Below are 21,022 nucleotides of genomic sequence, written 5' to 3' on the forward strand. Positions count from 1 at the left end.
CAGAAAGGGCAGATATGACAATGAGTCCAACAAATCTGCAGCATCGTACCTTATTCTTTTAAGCATTAGTTGAAGTCTGAGGAGAAGAAGGCACCTATGCCACCCGCTCAATATGTTGTATTTCCTTTCCTGGACCTGATATACTGTGCTTGTAAATGTTGGAGCAGAATCCTTTTTAAATTCACTTTAAATACTAGAGTTACTATCAATCCCTTCGAGAAAAGGTAACCAGATGCCTATATCCATGCAAACAGACTGATATTTAACACTCCAAGATTGCAAGTAATGTACAGAGTATGTCTTCTCTTTATAGACTTTTATCCATTTTATAGACATTGCCATACATTGTACAGGTTACAGAGATGCTAGAGAAACTGGACAGATTGCCATGGTGGGGCTTGTGAGCACAGGCATTTACTTGTGTCAGAACAGCTTTTGTCCTCATGCAAGTCAATGGGAATACAAAAGAAGCTCAGAAGCAGGTCAGGAGGAACGTAGAAGCATCTCAAATATGGATGCTGCATGCACCTGAAAACATGTCCCATGTGCCCACCTACACAAGCCCTTTGGGAGACTGGCAGAGACTATTCACATTACACATTATAGACATTGTTCAAAGACTGCAGAGCTATAGAGGAAAAGCCAATGTGCTGCTTACTGATAAAGTACTTACATTTCTTGCAGGGAGCAGGCATCCGGCAGAGCTGTAATCCTTGTTCTGTAATGCACGTCAATTGCTGAAAATGAGTTGAGAGTGTCTAGGGAAGGATGACACAGAATCGTATCCACAGTCTACTGTCTTCTACATACAGTAGTAGTAGTGGTGTTGGATGCAATATTTGTGTATTGAGCAGTACAGAGTTGAAATATCCTTCATTAAGGCTGAGCCTCATGTCCTGTCCATACACATGACAATTAAAACCACTTTAAACCAACTTTTGATTGTAAAAATGGATTAATTTAACCTACCACCAACAGTCTTTATAGATACAGGGATGCACCCAACATGTCATTAATACATTGGCTATTTCTGTGATTGAAAGCACTTTAAAATGTTGCCCTGTGTTCTGCCTATGATAGCACAAGTAACAGTGAAAGTCCAAGTCAAGTCACAGAAATGCATATGCAGTCAGATACAGGGGCGGACTGACCATTTGGAAACTCGGGCACTGCCCGAGGGCCCGGGGTCAGTAGGGGGCCCCATGAGATGCCCCTGGTACCTTTTTCATAGGCTTTTTTTGAGTTTGGGCAAGGACACAGGGGCCCCATGATCCTCTATTGCCCGGGGCCCCATGAGTTGTCAGTCCGCCCCTGGTCAGATACACCCTGTACTGGAAACCTTCATTTTCCTAGTTATTCCTCCATTTTCCTTTTACAGCATTTATACAGGGTGTGTGAATATGACTGTGCAGTCCAGTAGGTACCAAAGCTAGACCTAGTGCAGTCAGTAATCAGCACTCAGTAACAGAACAGGTCAGACACCTCCCCCCCCTCCCATTCTTTGTAATACAGGCCTGAGTGAGGACACTTATGGTGAGAGGTGTAGCTGTTACTCAGCTCTCTCAGCACAGAGTATTGCAGCATGAGCACAGAAAGCTGAGAAGGGTATTTAAGGCACTTCCAAGCAAAATTCAGGCACACAAAATCATATCAGGCAGGGATACGGGTCTTTAAAGCACTAAAGAGGTTTGACACATCAATGGGGCTTAAAGTAACAAAACAGAAAAATAAAAAGTACACTTGGGGTGACTGCTTAACGCACATAAAAATATGAGGCAACATGCTACAATCTGTGTATAAGCACATCTAAACACAGACACTACATGCAGCTTCGAGCATAAATGTATGACTAAAGCTGGCCATACACATATACATTTTCGCTCAAGAAATTTTGTTTGATTTTCTAATCGTTAGTGGGTTCAAATCGATGTTCTTTTTCGACGGCAGTGATAGGAAAATTCGAAGGGGCAGGAAGAAACTTTTCTCAATCAAATGAATTTTCAGCCAATATATGTGGTTATCGTTCAGAAATTACATTCATTTTAAAATGTTAAAAGCCAAAGACAATTTTTGAATGACATTTGTCCATTCATTGAATGTGCACAGAATTTTCATACTATTTTTCTCACGAATATTCTCATCTGAAAATTTACATGTGTATGGCCAAGCCCTCATAGAATAATCAGTCTCAAATCAAGGGTAAACCAGGCTTATAACACAGGGGGCACCAACAAAACCATTTGGGTGGCTTCACATATAGTTTTTATAAGCATGTGATGGGCAATATATGAGGTGTGACAATTTAATTCCTGGAATGCCCATGGTGGAGCACTGTGGTGGTGAGTCATGCAGCCATTCGCACCCAAGCATCTTCTGACATGTTCTAACTTGCACTCGGCTGGGTCACAGACCAGTTGACACTTGAAAAAAATAACACGTGTGTGCATTGTTCTGTTGGCGTAAAATTAGTGACAGGATTCTGGAGTAACATAAAATTTTGCATAAAAATTGGCAAAAGTATAAGTGAAACTTTAGCTCTGTTACAATAGGCTTATGGTGAACATTTCATGAAGAAATCAAGTGTTTTTGAATGGTATAGGCCAGTGGTGGGCAACCTTTTTTTTCAACTGAGCCAAATCTCGCCAAAACCATGATTGAAATTTATTTTGAGAGCCACATTTTTAAAACTGAAAATACATCTCCCATATAGTAATTCATCCCCCATAGTAATTCATCCCCCATATAGTAATTCACCCCCCATAGTGTAATTCATCCCCCATAGTAATTCATCCCCCATATAGTAATTCATCCCCCATCGTAATTCATCCCCCATAGTAATTCATCCCCCATATAGTAATTCATCCTCCATATAGTAATTCATCCCCCATAGTAATTCATCCCCCATATAGTAATTCATCCCCCATATAGTAATTCATCCCCCATAGTAATTCATCCCCCATATAGTAATTCATCCCCCATAGCAATTCATCCCCCGTATAGTATTTCATCCCTCGTATAGTATTTCATCCCCCGTATAGTATTTCATCCCTCATATAGTATTTCATCCCTCATATAGTATTTCATCCCCCATATAGTAATTCATCCCTCATATAGTATTTCATCCCTCATATAGTATTTCATCCCTCATATAGTATTTCATCCCCCCATATAGTATTTCATCCCCCCATATAGTATTTCATCCCTCATATAGTAATTCATCCCTCATATAGTATTTCATCCCTCATATAGTATTTCATCCCCCCATATAGTATTTCATCCCTCATATAGTAATTCATCCCTCATATAGTATTTCATCCCTCATATAGTAATTCATCCCTCATATAGTATTTCATCCCTCATATAGTATTTCATCCCTCATATAGTAATTCATCCCTCATATAGTATTTCATCCCTCATATAGTATTTCATCCCCCCATATAGTAATTCATCCCTCATATAGTATTTCATCCCCCATATAGTAATTCATCCCCCATATAGTAATTCATCCCTCATATAGTATTTCATCCCCCCATATAGTATTTCATCCCCCCATATAGTATTTCATCCCCCATATAGTAATTCATCCCTCATAAAGTAATTCATCCCTCATATAGTATTTCATCCCCCCATATAGTATTTCATCCCTCATATAGTAATTCATCCCTCATATAGTATTTCATCCCCCCATATAGTAATTCATCCCTCATAAAGTAATTCATCCCTCATATAGTAATTCATCCCTCATATAGTATTTCATCCCCCCATATAGTATTTCATCCCCCACAGTACTATCCCCCCCCCCCTTCTAGTAAGCCAAGTCCCCCGTGTCAATTCACTTACCTTTTGCGTTCCTCTCGCTGTCTTCCCGCGCCGTTCGGGTCTTCAGGGCGGACTGTGAGAGGAGCCTAGCTCCCCTCCCCTCACGTTCGGCACGCTGCCCCGCCTACACACATCCTGACAGCCACATCCGCGGGCCGGATTAAAAGGTCCGCGCAGACTTTTGGGGCTGCCAACCGAGAGGAGGCAGGGGAGCGGCCGACCGAGAGGAGGGAGGGGAGCAGGCGCCCGGCACACAGAAGAGCCGCATTAGAGTGGGTAAAGAGCCGCATGTGGCTCGCGAGCCGCGGCTTGCCGACCACTGGTATAGGCGATTTGAAGAAGGGTGGGAAGCTGTCCATGATGACGCAAGAAGCAGGCAGCCTAAAACGCAAAGGACAGATGCAAGTGTGAACCCTTGTACGCTCAAATCAAAGATTGAGTGTGCCAATGATGGCAGAAGAATTGAACATAAACAGGGAAACAGCGCTTCAGATTCTAACAGAGGATTTGGGAATGAGAAAGATTTCCACAATGATGGTGCCTCAAATCTTGACAGATCAGAAAGAAAGTTGTCTTCAAATTTCATCTGAACTTTTGAAGAATGCAGAAGTGTTTGATAAGGTTGATACAGTGATGAAACATGGTGTTTCCAGTATGATCCAGAAACAATTCTCCAGAGCAAGAAGTAGAAAACAAAGAATTCACCTCGCCCAAACATAGCATGCATGTCTCGTTCTCAGTTCAAAGCCATGCCAGTGTGTTTTTGATCATAAGGAGATAGTTTACTATGAGTTCATAGATCATAGTCAACCAACTTGGAAATGCTAAAAAGGTTACAGGAATCTGTTTGGAGGAAAAGACCGTAACTCTGGCCTGACAAGTGGATTCTCCACCACAATAATGCTCCTGCACCTGATTGTTGAGTGTTTGTGAGTTCCTGGCTCAGAAATCCATTCTGAAACTTGACCAACAACATTATTCCCCTGACTTAGCACTTTTGGCTATTTCCAAAATTTAAAAATGCCTTAAAAGGACATTCCGGACATCCAGTGTGCCACGTCAAATGCCAATGTTTCCAGCAGTGGCACAGTCGGCTAGAAAAGTGCGTTGCTTCACAAGAGGACTATTTTCAAAGTGACAACATCTGCTAGTGTATAGGTAAGCAAACATTTTTTTACAGTCCATTCCTGGAATTAAATTGTCATGCCTCGTACCTTCATATAAAATAGGTTTTCCTACATGATGAGAGGTTTTCTGTAATGGGTGCAAAAATGATATTTTAGCTGAACTTTCATAGTTACGTTTGCCATATGGACTACAGGAAAGACTGTTTTAAAATTCGCATATTCGAAATGCCTCTGGAGGTCCATTCATTTTCCTTCTTCATCAGATTTCTAAAGCTTTAATCTCATCTTTGATCACGGTCTGCCCATGCTGAGAGGTTTACGTCCTCTCGATCCATATGGCTTCCTGGAGATAATTAAGTTTTGCAAGAATTTTCTTTAGACTGTATAGTAAGTCTTTCCAGACTGAAAGCACTACCCGTCAGTTTTATTGCTGCCCAATGGGCCTAGCAATCAGGTTGCAAAAATATATAAACCAGTAAACCTGAGCAATACAAACTGAACTTATGGTGATAAAAATGCATAATCAGAACATTGAAAATGACATCAAAATATTTGGTAGAGATTATTGGATGTGCTAATCACAAATTCCCATGTGGTGTATTGACCCCATCTCATCTCCCTTCCTGAGCCATCCTATTGGTCATTAACAGTTTATTTTATTTTTATTTATTTCAGGTACTTATATAGCGCCGTCAATTTACGCAGCATTTTACACATATATATTGTACATTCACATCAGTCCCTAACCCTCAAGGGGCGTACAACCTAAGGTCCCTAACTTACATTCATACATAGACATACTAGGGCCAATTTAGACAGGATCCAATTAACCTACCAGCATGTCTTTGGAGTGTGGGAGGAAACCATGCAAGCACAGGGAGAACATGCAAACTCCAGGCAGGTGGTGCCGTGGCTGGGATTCGAACCAACGACCCTAGTGCTGCCAGGCAGAAGTGCTAACCATTAACTACTGTGCTGCCCAGTTTTTCCTTAATGACCAGTAGGAAGCTTGAGAGATCTTAAAGGGAGGGATATGCTTAGATAATTAGCGTTTGTTATCCAATTATCATATGAGTAGAGCTCAAGAGAATCATTTCTCCTTCCTGCAGCACACTGACATTATCATCCCAGCCTTTCAAAGTCGCTTTGGCTCAAGAATGGCTTTTTCAATGAGAAAAGTTAGTGCTGTTTTGAAAATTAATCCCGTTGCTGCATATGGTAACATCTCAAGAATTTATTTATGTAGCTTTGCAGTGAGTTTCTGCATTTTGCTGGCTAACGTGATATTCCACTTTAAAGTGCATAGTCAAGAGAGTGGAAGCAGCAGGAGATCCTGTCTAAAGGCCATCACACTCTCTTGATCCTGATCCAGAATAGATTACATAGAGTAAATACCTATTTGTTATCAAAAGTTGCTTCCTGGGTGCCCATCGCTGATGGAAACACTGCCGAATTTCACTTACCAGTGACTGCTCACTCATTTGACCACTTAGGAAAGGGAGTCCAGTAGTGAATTTAAAAATGTGTCCCCATCAGAGGATTTCTCTTCACCTTCTGTTACAGTGGCAACTTTAAAATATTTTATTACCCATTACTCTTTGTCCCAAAACAATGCAGTCATGCCATCCTGTGAAATAAGGTGGGCACATGAAGTTGGGAATTATCATTCGTTGCCATAACCAAGCTTATTTGCTTATATTCAGACCTGGCTATGCTGTCTGGTTGGGGTGTGTCATGGTCATGATCAGGCCCGGAGACCAGTAGCTATAGAAGTAGACAGGCTCCCATTGACCAGCTGGATAAGTGCAGAGGCAGGTCACCCTGGCGAATGACACAGGCGCACCGGAGGTGCAGAGTCTAAGTACTAACTGGTGTTCACCAGAGCTCCGGATGGTGGAAATGGGTTTTCCTAAATGTTAGTACCAGGTCGCAGTCCTCAGGAATGCCCTTCCAGGAGGTGAGCAAGCTGGAGTCCAGAGCAGATATAACAGGTAGGAATCAAGCAGTAGTCAGTAAACAAGCCAAGATAGGTAACAAGTGGCAGCAGGTTGGGATCAAGCAGAAGCATAGTCGAGGTGCAGATTCTAAGTACTAACTGGTGTTCACCAGAGTTCCTGATGGTGGAGATGGGTTTTCTTGCATGTTAGTACCAGGTCGCAGTCCTCAGGAATGCCCTTCCAGGAGGTGAGCAAGCTGGAGTCCAGAGCAGATATAACAGGTAGGAATCAAGCAGTAGTCAGTAAACAAGCCAAGATAGGTAACAAGTGGCAGCAGGTTGGGATCAAGCAGAAGCATAGTCAAGGAAAAAGCCAAGGTAGGTAACAAGTGGTAGCGGTGATTTAAACGCAGCAGGAATGACAAAAGAAATATATTGGCTCAATAGTTACAATAAAAAAAGCACGACAATCTGGCAAACAGGAAGTGCAAATACATGGTTAAAACAGAAAGTTCATAGGAGGATCAAGCGGTTCAAGGTTCAAGAGCAACAAGTTTGAAGTCAGGAATTCATTTATTCAAAGAATTGTCCAGGGAGCTGTCCAGCGTTTCAGCTGGCTCAGCAAGAAGAGACATTGCCAGACACAGCAGAGGTTGTAGGTTCAGATGCGGGTTCTGACAGAATGTGTGGATCACGAGGTTTGGCTGAACAAATTTTTAATTTCTTTGGCAAGTAAAATATTCCAGCTGTGTATTTAGCTGTTAAATTAAATTTTTAGTATAGCTGAGAATATGGCAAACAAATAGCCTTTATATTATAGGTATAAAATGTTATTGAGCTGAATTAGTATTTTAGCCTTTTAACACCAGAACTGCAGCACATGCCATCTTATTTCCTTTCTCCTCTGCCAAATACCTACAGTAGATTGATAATATCATTCCTGATATCAGAATTTCCTATATCCCCAGCAGAAATGATAGCGGAAAATTTAAAAGAGCAATTTGTTCTATAAAGGACTGCCATATGTATGAACAATTAGGATCTGCTGCTGTGAAAGACAAATTACCTCCCATTAATTGCAGTCCCCTTCAGCTCCTTGTTTGGCATCATTGTCTTACATCGGGGAGGGTTTGATTTAGGAGATTTATGAATAGCATAAAACAATTTTTTTCACTCATAACGCAATCACTTCACAGTAATTTAATGAGCTACCATAGTGCATGTCGTGTGATTGATGCTGTGTGGATGCAAAGTGCTTAATGGCAGCGTAGCAATGACCATTCCTGTTGCAGCGTGGCAAACCAAGAACGTAACCTCAGCCAATGTCATTAAAGCAGGCCTTGATGTCTGTAATAACTGAGCCCCACAATATATCGTATCCCACCCCTCACCTAAATCACAAGGCATAACAAAAAAAATCCCAAAACATTTAAGTAATATTTATTGTAGATTTATGGCTTGTTTGTCTAGGCGAGGCTGCCATCACTCAGCATTCTGGATCCCGGTAAAACTGGGAATCCCTGTGAACTTCCACGGGGCTGTTTTTAGCTGGTTCCAACGGAGTAGCATAGAAACACAGAAAGGTTAATTCATGCTGCTGGGGAGGAGGGAGTTAAGCAGCCCTTTTACTTTGCCCTGCATGGGCGACTGAATTGTTTAAGTGGTTGTAAACCTCAGACATGAAATATGAACAAAGCATATCCCTGTATAGTGTGTACTATTAAGAGCAAGAAGTGCCATTTCTATCTGCTGCTTCGTTCATTTGCTATGAGCATGAATCATTTCTGACAAGTTTTCCTGACACCAAGAGAAAAATGGTGACAAGAAGGGACCTCCAGCAAATTGACAGCCTCAGCTCTGTTTCTGTGAGCTGTGTGGAGGGGGGGCAGTGTCTCTTCCCTCCAATCAGTTCTCAGCTCTCCTCACTAAGCTCTGCAGTGTGTACTTTCAACTCTCTGCCTGCGTTTTTGTGAACTTTCAGCTTTATAAATGTAGCCCTTTGAACAGCAGATAAACAGGTACAACATATGTAAGAGGATTTGTTTAATCTTTGAGGCCAGTCACTTCACTGGGTATATGTGAGGGTGTACAACCATTTTAAAGCCTAGGTTTAGGTATTTAGGTAGCACTGGTGATGTTACTTACAATAATGATAAGTTTAGCTTCCATGAATGACAAGCAATCTGTGAATGGAGGATGGGCGGTTGAATGAAAGGTCTGCCTCCTCCATTCATAGATCACTTTTCAATGATGGAAGCTACAGTACGATTTTTGTGAATGGATGAGAGGGGTGGAAAAGACAGGCACAGTTGGCACTTTTGATGAGAACCTGTCATAGGTCCAGTCTAGTGCTTGGGGGGGGGCAGAGGACTTCAGATTTCCACTATGACAGATGGCACCAACACAATGAACATTTGGGATTAAATGAAATGAACGTCCCTTGTGCTAATTTTTTTTATCAATAGCATAGGCTTCCAAGGAGTACGATTGGCAAGACAGTGGTGGGTTCTTTCAGAGTAAGTCAAAAGCTACACATCAGACACAATAAGTTGCCTGTTCTTACCTTTGTTAAAGTGTTACTAAGCCCACAACAGTAAAATCAGTCTGTATATGCATTAAAACATGCGTGGGGTCCCCCCTCCCATCCATACCAAGCCCTTTGAGTCTGGTATGGATTTTGAGGGGAACCCTTATGGCAATTCTTTTTAAAAAATGGCATGGGCGTCCCCCCCAAAATCCATACCATTCCCTTATCTGAGCATGCAGTCCAGCAGGTCAGGAAAGAGGGGGGGATGAGTGAGTCTGAACCACTCCAGGCCACATGCCCTCAACATGGGGGACCCCCCCGAAAGCACCATACACCCATGTTGTTGGGGACAAGGGCCTCTTCCCCACAACCCTGGCCAGTGGTTGTGGGAGTTTGTGGGCAGAGGGCTTAACAAGGGGGCCCCCAGATCTCGCCCCCCCCATGTGAATGAGTATACCGCTACCCATTACCCCCGCCCCCTTGTGACGTCATCGTGTACTGTGATTGGCCAAAGCATTGCATCTGACCTTTGATCTGGTACATTGCATTGGCCAATCAGCACTGTTAGGGCACAGTGCATTGTGGGGCACAGTGGGCAAACAACCTGCCGAATGCTGTTATCGTTTGTGCATTCAGCAAACACACGAACCGCCCATGTTCGAGTATGAACTTACGTTCGACTCGAACATTAAGCCCATCACAGAGAGTCAAGGGTTATGCAGCCTCATAGGACAGTCAGAATGAAAACTCCTCCTACAAGCTTTACCAGTGCTCTGCTGAACACTGATAGAAGTCACAAGACTGCTCTAACTGCTGATGAGAAAAGGTATTTAGCAGTTTATATTTACTAAAATAATTGCATTTCCATGTTCTGTGTACTGTGGGAGACAGATATAATGAATGCAGGGTCCTGGGTTTAGTAACACTTTAACTCCATTATCCGTGGCTGGAGGACTAATCCCTTAAATCAAGTATTTTAAATTCATATAAATCAGAATGAGCAAACTTTCAAGCTGCTACCTGGGGTGCTGCAACCAATTGACACATGGTTTTGTGCTGTATAACCTAATTTTACATTGGGCAGTCATCTAAACAAGTGAATGTAGCTCATGGAAAACAGCCAGTAGATGGATATAGCAAACACATAAGTCAGGTGCTGAAAACTCTATACCACAAGATAATTTAAAGCTGAGCCCTAGGTAGATACAAAAGACAACCTAATGCAGCTTTGTAATCAGTAATTATTGTTTAATACAATAAGTGACAGTACCTGAACTTAACTTGGTATCAGCCTCTTGCAGTCTACTGTGTAGCAGAGCTCAGAGAGGGGTAGGAAGAAGCACAAGTAGCCAATCAGGTTTCTATAGTGCATAGAGTATGCTGATAGGTGGAGAGAATAGAGTGACAAAGATATGATCTCTTCAGTCTGCTGCTTCTCCTTTCACAGCCCAGCCACAAGGTGGGGTGTGAAGGAGACCTGTAAGTGAAAGTCAAACTGCACCGAAATTCAGGTCTCCTTCCCTGCCAGATAGGGCTGTCCTATGTGGAGGAGATATATAAATCTCAAGACTGGATGGACAGAAATACAAATCTTTTGGCAGGTAAAACAGCTCACTTATATGCAGTTTAACTTTGTATTTCACTGTTGATCTAGCTTATAACTTTAAAGAAGGATTCCAGGTATGCAAAGTGTTCTCTGGTTGGATGAGGTGGAGAGCATGACATCACCACCCCACCTCTCCACCTTGTCCAATCAAAGAAGACTTTGCTTTTATTCAGAAAATGCTAAGCATTCTCTATATGAGGCCCATGCTCAGCGACTTACCTCTCCTGTTCATAATGTAGAAGGGGCAGCTGCTCAGCATGGGACCCTCACTCAAGTAGTGATGTCTGCTACAGTGATTTCCAGCTTCCATTGGGATTGACTAGGTATGGTATATACATAGTTACATTTGTCCAAACGGATCCAATGTAACTATGTATAAGATATCCATACCTGGAATTCAATCCTTCGATGCAATGAGCAGCTATGCATTTTTTTTTTTAGCGAATTTAAATGCAGACTGTTCAAGTTTGACTGGAATTTACATTTAATACTACCTGACTGATGTGATCTCAGCTCAGCCTTTCTTCTTCTTCAATTGCATTGTAGGAAATTAACAGATTGTTTGCTGTCTCTTATCTAATTAGTGTTCCAAGTGTACTTAGAGCCGTCTACAGTCTTTATTGCAGGCCTCTCTTGTTTAGGGTTTAGTCCCTGTGTGACAATTTCCTCATCCTGTGAAAAAACCTGATGAAAACGATTGTTTGTTTTTTCCTTAGCAACATTTGTCGATAACATATGGTCTGAGAATGCTCGGCAAATATGAAGCTTTTAATAGTAAACAGGAGTGTCAGTTCAAAGGCAGATGCTGTCATGCAGTGCATGGAGCATTTCCTTCACGCTCTGCAAAGAATATCTATCACTTCTTTGACATTTTCCAATCCTGGGAAAAAAGAAAGCTGAAAATTAATTAGAGATGAGAAAACAGATCTTAATATGGTCTCTGAACATGGAGTTTTAGGTGTTGCAACATGTTGACTAATTGTTTGCTCCAGTGGTAGTCAAAATCTAAAATGTGTTAACATAGGTGAACATTCCTGGATTTGAAGAAGGGACAAATATTCCGCATAGTTCTTCTGCCATAGGAGAATCACACATGAAATACATATGTAGCATTATTTGATTGACCTTCAATAATTACACATGAATATTAATCTTCAGTCCCTTCCCCGAACTTTCTACACCTCTTTTTCTTCCTCCTTGCAACTTTTTACCTCATTCTTCTGCTCTTTCCCGTTCTTACCACCTAACTATCCCTCTCCACACCCTTCCACCTTCTGTTTCTTCTTCCTGTCTTGACTTACTTCTCATTACCTCACCTGCTCCACCATCCCACTCTTTGTCTGGTCATGGGACATCTATTATTATTATTATTATTATACAGGGTTTATATAGCTCCAACAGTTTGCTCAGCGCTTTACAATATAATGGGAGACAATACAGCAACAGTACAGTTCAATACAAGAGGGTTAGGAGGGTCCTGCTCCTTGGAGCTTACAATCTAAGATTGAAGGGCTAGTGGTATAGAAGGTAATAACTATGGGGGATGGACTGGTAGGAGGAATAGAAGATTCCATTATTAGCTGAAGGCAGGATAGACTTTCAGAGATCGCCTTAAATGAGCAGAGTAGGAGATAATCTGATAAATTGGGGTAGAGAGTTTCACAGGATGGGGGAGGCTCTTGAGAAGTCCTGGAGATGAGCATGGGAGGATGAGACAAGGGAGCTAGAGAGTAAGAGGTCGTACGAGGAGAGGAGAGTACAGTTTGGGTGATATTTGGAGACAAGATTGGTGATGTACTTTGTGGCAGATTTATAAATGGCTTTATATGTTATTGTTAATGTTTTGAATTTTATTAATTGGGCAATGGGAAGCCAGTGGAGGGCTTGGCAGAGAGGGGTGGTAGATATGGAATGGTTAGTAAAGTAATTGAGTCTGGCAGCAGTATTCATGATAGACTGATGATGGGATGGCCTGCGATGAGATAGGCCAATGAGGAGGGACTTACAATAGTCAAGGCGAGAGATAACCAGGGAGTGAATAAGTTGCTTAGTGGTTTCAGAGGTTAAGAATGGATGTATACTTCCCAATGTCTAAAGATCTATCCCTCTACTCAGCCTTTTTTTGAAGAGTCATCTGTGACAGTCACACTTTATTATCCACCGATGTTCCAAAGTTCATCATATACCATACTATGAAATAGGTTTGACTTCCTTCTTCCATGCTGTGGAAAAATGTTTTGTTTCTTGATATGATATAAGTTCTACTGCATTATGTCCTACTTTGTTCCATATACTGCACCCCTCTATCCATACTTCAAAATTTTAAGAACTGTGTTTGTCTGTATGACTTTTACTGCATGCAAGAATCTAATAAACGTAGAATGAAACAGAACATGTATAATGTTTGGGGGTTTTAACTAATCTTCAGGAAAAATGTACATTTTAACATTTGTGCAAAAAAATGAAAAAAATTGTTCCACGATTGAAATGGCTAAGCAGGAATATGCCCTGTAAGAGGAGTGCTAGGCAAACAGTTTCAACAAAAACAGGGTTAACTTGATATTAAACACAGGAGCAACTAAAGTTACCAGGTATTTGACACTCATTCCATTTTATCATCTGTGAATGGCGTTACCAGTTATGCACTAGCCCAATGAGAGGACAACGGCCTGATTAATGGGAAAGAAATAATTGCAGCAGTAACCATCCCTGAAGCCCCTTTCACATGGGGTGGACTCGTCAGCGGATCTGCTTGCCAGTGGGGGATCTGCCTTCTGATCCCCACTGAGCAAGCGGATGACAGGTCCGTGTGCGCTCTGCAGAGCTGACACAGACACAGCCCGCTGTCCTTTATGGGCTGTCGGATGGAAACAGGCCAAAGCAAATAATAGGTGCAGCGCTATAAAAATATATGTAATAATCAATGTCCACAAATAAATATGACAAATATTAAAGGGTTCCTCCGTGCAGATCTGGGTAGTAAATAATGGTGCTCCAAAAAGATATGGTAGAATTACGCACTCACCAGATGCGTAACGTAAATACGCATTGTATATATGTGTAGAGGTCCCCTTTAGGATATGGATAAGGTCCTGCCACAGGATAATCCTCCCTCTAGATATGGTGGTGCTATCAGTGATTCACAGGAAGTACAGGATCCAGCTAAACCAGAGGTCCCTTTAAGGGATCAACGGGTGTGGATATCAGCATTAAGGAACTCCCCTCTCTGGATGTTGATGGATGGCTGGATCAGGATGGGCTTTAAAAGTAAATAGCAGCATGTGGGAGGAAACCCGCACAGGCAGAACATGCAAACTCCAGGCAGGTAGTGCAGTGGTTGGGATTCAGATCAATGACCCTAGTGCTGGCAGGCGGAAGTGTTAACTATTAAGCCACTGTGCTGATTTTGCTCATGCCTTGCACGTGCTGTGCCCCCCATATCCCAAAGCCGGGGCATATCCCATGCATTTCTAACAATGTGTTCTTTAGGGTTATAGGTACACAATATAACTATGCTGTGGTGTATATGTATATCAGATATACCTGATATACTGTACATATACACCACAGCATAGTTATATTATAGTTATATTATATCCAGCAGAACATTAGTTACAGAGATGAGAAAAAAACATTTAAAACTAGCTGGGGTGCGTACAATGATCAGCTTTTATTTATTTATGTAAAATCTTTATCCAAAAAAGGAAAAAACTGTTTGTTGTAACTGCTAATAAAGTGCAAGCTGGAGTTTGACTTGAATTTGTTAGTGTATTTAAATCTGCTAGTACATCTAAAACTCCCCTCCCCCCCAGACTGACAATGCTGTTGTCCAAAGATGTCCCCTCCAGCTCCTTCATCCAGAGTGCAGGCACTATATAGGAGGTGTGTTACTGGCCAGATCACCAGGTGGGAAAAGGCTAAGAAAATAAAACTAATGCAGCCACCATATCTAATGATTTGTAGGCGGCAATATATTACATTTTTGGTTTGGGGTTTAATACTGCTTTATTAAAATTTTGACTTGGGTGGAGCTTTGTGTTAGGCTTTTAATAGTTCTGTATTTCCTCCACCTGTTCTGGCCTAGAAATTTTTTATCATTATATAGGGTTTTTTTCTTGTACATCCTACCCTTCAGCTTTGAACAAATCCCAGCATTTTTTTTTTTTTTTACACAGAAGCTGAATGTACCGCTACCTGCACGCTTCGGGCATCCTCGTTTGTTGTAAAGTTCACAGCTGTCGTCCTGGGCAAAATGCAGCTGTCTGCACTGATCTACTGCTGATGAAATGCATTTGCTGGCAGGCACCAGCTGTTGAACTCTATCCAGTGGAACAGACTTTGTGCCTTCCCAAAAGGATACAGAGTCTAGAACAAAATTCCCCGTATCCTAGGCTCTTAATTTCACAATTCAAATGATGCTCAGTTACATGTGTTTAAAGGATCTGCCAATCACACCAGTCCCAGGGCAATAGAGGAGTATAGAAGAGGAGGAGATAAAGGTTACATTTACAGGGCTTTTCCTATACAGAACAGAAAACGTTACACCTTCATACAGATAGAAAATGTTACAGGTTTTCAAAACAATAAGAGCGTTCTCTGACTTTAGCAAGCCATAGATTATACAATTTTTTTTCCTTTCACCACAGCTGGAAAGAAATAAAATTGCTCCATTCCCAGTCAGTGTTAATGGGGGAATCCTTCCTGCAACGCCATTGTATTCTACCAGCGGGGAGCCTTTCCTCCCAGCAGAATACAATGATCACTGCTAGTGGCTATAGCTGCCAGCATTGATCACATACAAAAAAACGGACAGGCCGTTGTACTGAAGTTGGTCGATGGATCAACTTCAGTACAACCAGCCTGCCCATAGATGGATCGAATCTTGGTTGGTCCCTACTAAACCCGGCTGAGATTCTATCCATCTATGCTGTCCTACTAACGATTAGCTGACAGCCAGCTTACAAAACTGACAGAAGCAGCATTGTGTTTCATTCCAAAACTGAATTCACTTCTGTGAATAGTTCTGTAAAACTGCAATACAATCACATAAACTGAAGTTACAATATTCTTTTATACATGTCTTTTACAAATGCATACAATAAACACATTTCTTAAAAACAGCTAGGTACAAATGACATTAAATATATTGATGTTGTAGCTTTAGGAAACAGTGAATAGACTTACAAGCATATGTGTATCAGAGGGAGAAAGGAGGCCCACACTGGTGTGTTCTAGAAACTGGAAATGGCACTGCAGTGCTTCATGGAAAATCTTTAACAAACATGAGATACTCCCTATTCTTGTTAAAAGAAATAATAAAAACAGGTGCAATTGCAGTGAACACCCAATAGATGGCTCCCTACTCAACACAATGATGATATACAGAACACATCTATGGCTAACTTTTGCCACCCAAGAAACAAGAGCCCCCACATTTAGATAGTAAGGATAGCCATTAAAGCCCTCTGACTTTCCTTATGATTTAATATTGATTCAAAAGTTATTTTACCAAATATTATCCAGCTATTTTGATCCATGATTCACTTTACCATTGGCTACACATGTATGTGTGTGTGTGTGTTTAATAAAATTGAAAAATAATTAATAGAATACATTATAATTAATGGAATACATTATTAAATTAATTTGATTCTATATTGTTTCAATAAAGATGGCTACTTGGAGCCTTAATTCCCTTTTACAATTGACCAAACAGGTATATTAAATATATGCTCAGGTTGGCTTGCTCAAAAGTGAGTGAACTGAAAAAAATTATGTTTTTGATACAAAACACACTTTAAAATAAATGTAATACTAACACCAAAATCGAATGTAAGACTAAACGTGTTGATATATTTCACAAGTAAATTTCATTATTTTTAAATTAAGATCTCATTAAACTATTACCTGGTAACCCTGGGGGTCCTTCTTCAGGTATTTTCTGTTATAGAAGGTGTGTCCAAACCGCTAGCGAGCTACATGCAGCCCAAGGGAGTTAAGCATACGCCTGGAGGGATGCTGGGGATGCCATGCAAGCATTGCAGCCGCAGCAGCTGGCAGGGACAATTCAGGCACAGGCACATCTGGAGGGATCTCTGGGCTGCATGTTTACAATAGCACCAGCACCAGCTATTACAGGGACTCCTGCTAGCGGCAGGCAAGTAAATGCTGCCTTGCCAGATCTAGGGGGTACACTAGGATCTTAGGATGGGCCATTGGTGTTGCTGGGTACAGAGGTAATGTATGGGATGTATTAGGAGAGTAGGTTTGGGTGATGGGTTTTTGGCATTGCTAGTTACAGGGATGATGTGTGGGCTATGCCAGGATCGTGGGGTGGGCCATTGGCATTGCTTGGTACAGGGGTGATAAATGGGCTATACTAGGCACAGTGGTGATGGCTATACTATGATCACGGGATGGGTCATTGGCAGTGCTAGGTACAGGTGTTATGTATGGGCAGTATAGGGTAACAGGTGTGGATGATGGGTCATTGGCATTTCTGGGTACGGTGGTGATGTATGTGCAATACTAGGATCATGAGTGTGGGTGATGGGCCATTGGCATTGGTGGGTAGAGTGGTAATGTATGAGCAATACTAGGATCTTGGGTGTGGGTGATGCACAATTGGCATTGCTGGATACAGTGGTTATGTATGAGCAGTACTAGGATCATGATTGTGGATAATGGACAATTGGCATTGCTGGATACAGTGGTGATATATGAGCAATACTAGGATCTTGGGTGATGGTGTTGGACAGTTGGCATTAGTGGATATGGTGGTTATGTATTGGCAATACTAGGATCATGGGTGTGGGTGAAGGGCCATTGGCATTGCTAGGTACAGGGGTGATTTATCTATATCAGTGATTGTTAACTTCTGATCTTCCCGACTTTTTCTGCTCATCAGCTATCCTCATTGTTAATGTACTTTATATGTGGCCCAAGACAATTTCCTCTTCTTTCGTTGTGGCCCAGAAATGTCAGAAGGTTGGATACCCCTGTATCATTGGATTTATCCATCTCCCAGTTATGCTCCTTGCATTGTCATCCTATCACGTGGATTTCCAGTGGAAACTACGAGTGGTTGTTTCAACACTTACTGTATTACACATATATGGCCAATTGTTGTCACCATAAGGAAACACAGCTTGAGAAATGCCATACAGCCATTGCTGAAGTGCATGTAGACAGTAAAAGGCTGCAGAACCAAGATGCTACAAAAGATGAAAAAAAGGATAATGAAAGTATTATATTATAAAAGATGATTGATATTATACAAGGCTTTAACAAACTAAATGTCATTCATATAGAATTTTCATCTACTTTAAAGCCATCAAAAATAATTGCCAAGTTTCCAATCTGATGGGGTTTTTTTAATTCAGTTTGAAGAAATGAAGCATTAGTGCTGAAAATAAAATCCACTTTTTCTTTGATTTTGTTTATATTCTGTCAAAATGTAGAACATTTTGTCAGATTGAATATTGTAGTTGGAGTCTGTCTGGATACCAGTAGTCTTTTTTGCTTTGGGGATAAAACATACCTAAATAAGAATACCAAGGACACAAAAATGGCAAGGTAATAAATTACCCTTCTAATCCTTTGGTTCACTGCTTACCTGCCAGGTTGGTGTTTTTACCTTTTCTAAACTTTTGCCATTGTTCAGATTTAAAAAAAATTGAGCAGTTTGCATTTCAGATGTCAAAGCAAGACCACTTGTCGTAAAATCCTGTAGCAGTATTTCTATAGACAGTTTAGGGCCTCATGCACACAGGATGTAAAAAAATGTAACTTTTACAGTGCCATCGCCTCCTAAGACAAAATTATGTACCTGGTTGCAAACCCTGACAGTATTGGTGCAGAGGCGCAAGGGAATTCTAATGATTATCTTTATTAATTCACCCCAGTATGTCTCTTCTGCAATGAAAAGCCTTCATGTTAGCTTTTTCTTTTTAAGGCAAAGTTTTGCTATGTTAACACTTATGTATTTAGCATTAATTCACACCTATGCATTTGTTAGTGCATTTTGCAGAAATGCACTATAGTCCATTTAACATGGTTTCCTATGGATCTAGATCACATCTATATGTTTTGAGCCAGTGCGTTTTTTGGAAAGGGTCAAGGACTTTTTTCCCTGTAGCAGATTGTGTAAAGCTAATAGCAAAGTATGACAGTTCTGCTCATGTAGTGTGACTTTGATGTGACTTTACACTATCTAGCACTCAAGTAGCATCAAAGGCACATCAAAGTAGGACAGGAACCTTTGTGTCCAAAGTCGTATGTTAGGGGTAAGGGCTAGGGTTAGGATTAAGGGCTAGGGTGAGGGTTAAATGTTAGGGTTAGGGGCTAGGGTTAGGATTAAGGGCTAGGGTTAGGGTTAAGAGCTAGGATTAAGGGCTAGGGTTAAATGTTAGGGTTAAGAGCTAGGGTTAGGGGCTAGGGTTAGGATTAAGGGCTAGGGTTAGGGTTAAGAGCTAGGGTTAGGGGCTAGGGTTAGGATTAAGGGCTAGGGTTAGGGTTAAATGTTAATGTTAAGAGCTAGGGTTAGGGGCTAGGGTTAGGATAAAGGGCTGAGGTTAGGGTTAAATGTTAGTGTTAAGGGCTAGGGTTAGGGTTAAATGTTAGGGTTAGGGGCTACCCTTAACCCTAACATGCGATTTTGGAAACATAAAGGTTCCTGCACTACTATAATGCGACATTGATGCTACTTTGATTCTACATGAGTACCAGAGAGTGTAAAGTTGCATTAAAGTCACACTACACGAGCAGAACTGTCATACTTTCCTATTAGCCCAAAAAAATAAAATGCATAAAAAAGCATCATATACACATACAAAATGTGCCTGCAAAACACATCACCTGAAACCTGCCTAGATGTGAACCTAGCCTTATGGGAGTAGCATTCACATAATAAAGAGTGACCTTATTTTATTAAGAAATCTTGCTTTATGCTCACCTCTGGAGATTTTGAGAGGGCACCTAAAGCCTAAAGTGAACCTATGCTTTGCCTATGCAGGGTAGAGTGGAGCATGTAACTTACCTCCCTTTCTCCCACATGATTGAGGATTGGCAACTGAGACACCCAGCCTAAGTTATATTCTGTTTTTCAGTCACTGTAAATGACGACTACCCCCAGAAATACAACATACTAGTTACTAGAATTTGGTTAATAGAGAATAAGAGTTGTGCTACTGCTGATCTGCAACATCTTGCACCTACAAGATCTTAGCACCAAACTACCATCCCAGACATCTGTCTCACATTAACTAGAGAGACAATTAACACATTTCTTGTCACTGAGTTGTAGCACATTTTAGTGCTATATTGTCGTTTTTTATTTAACCCATTGTCTGATTTGCTTAGCCTATAGTTGCATATTGACTACTGTTTGTACGTTTTTTTTGCAGCTGGGGAACACAAGGGGACTTTAGCACCACACATGCGCTACCTGCCGTCAAGGTCAAGCTTTTTACAGAGAGCACTGGAGTCCTGGCACTGGAGGATAAGGAACTTGGACGGGTAAGGAATATATCAACGTAACAACATAACACCCAAATATCTAAGATAGGAAAGAGTTATATATTTTAGCATCAAGACATTTAGGTAGAAGACGTGCCCTTGACAGTCCCTAGCTCGTTCTTCTATCAGCTACCCCAGGAAATTATGGCAACTCATCAATGGTAGAGTGTGTTTTTGGTATCTTGAGCCAAAATCATTGCAAACAGCAGCACCCACATTACTAGTCAGACTGGATGCAAAAATGGAGTGGACAAAATCCCAACACGTACGAACCAGCTAGGACCAATTTGTCAGAAGCCGGATAACCTTACCTATAGATTCTAGGGTTATAAAAGGAAGATGAAGGGCATGGATTACAGTCACACAATCATACAGAGAATGTATGAGCTGTATACAGGCAGTGCCTGCATTGGAGTTCGAATTCTGGACCTGCTAGTGTTGCAAGGCAAAAGTGCTAAACACGGAACCACAGTGCCATCCATGAAGGACAT

The 21,022-nt window shown here is 41.3% G+C and overlaps 1 protein-coding gene across 15 annotated transcripts in view; it reads left to right on the forward strand.

Moving 5' to 3' along the window:
- CADPS (calcium dependent secretion activator) overlaps positions 1–21,022 on the forward strand; it is a 610,020-nt gene that overhangs the window by 305,860 nt on the left and 283,138 nt on the right. For all 15 annotated transcript variants that reach the window (XM_089682020.1, XM_089682023.1, XM_089682021.1 and 12 more), the window contains exon 7: positions 20,420–20,531. In XM_089682020.1, coding sequence (XP_089538146.1) covers positions 20,420–20,531 — 112 coding nt within the window. The remainder of the gene's footprint in view (positions 1–20,419; positions 20,532–21,022) is intronic.

Source organism: Staurois parvus, unplaced genomic scaffold (genome assembly GCF_062004578.1).
Source record: "Staurois parvus isolate SC_StPar_1 unplaced genomic scaffold, SC_StPar_1.0 ptg000283l, whole genome shotgun sequence".
NCBI lineage: Eukaryota > Metazoa > Chordata > Amphibia > Anura > Ranidae > Staurois > Staurois parvus.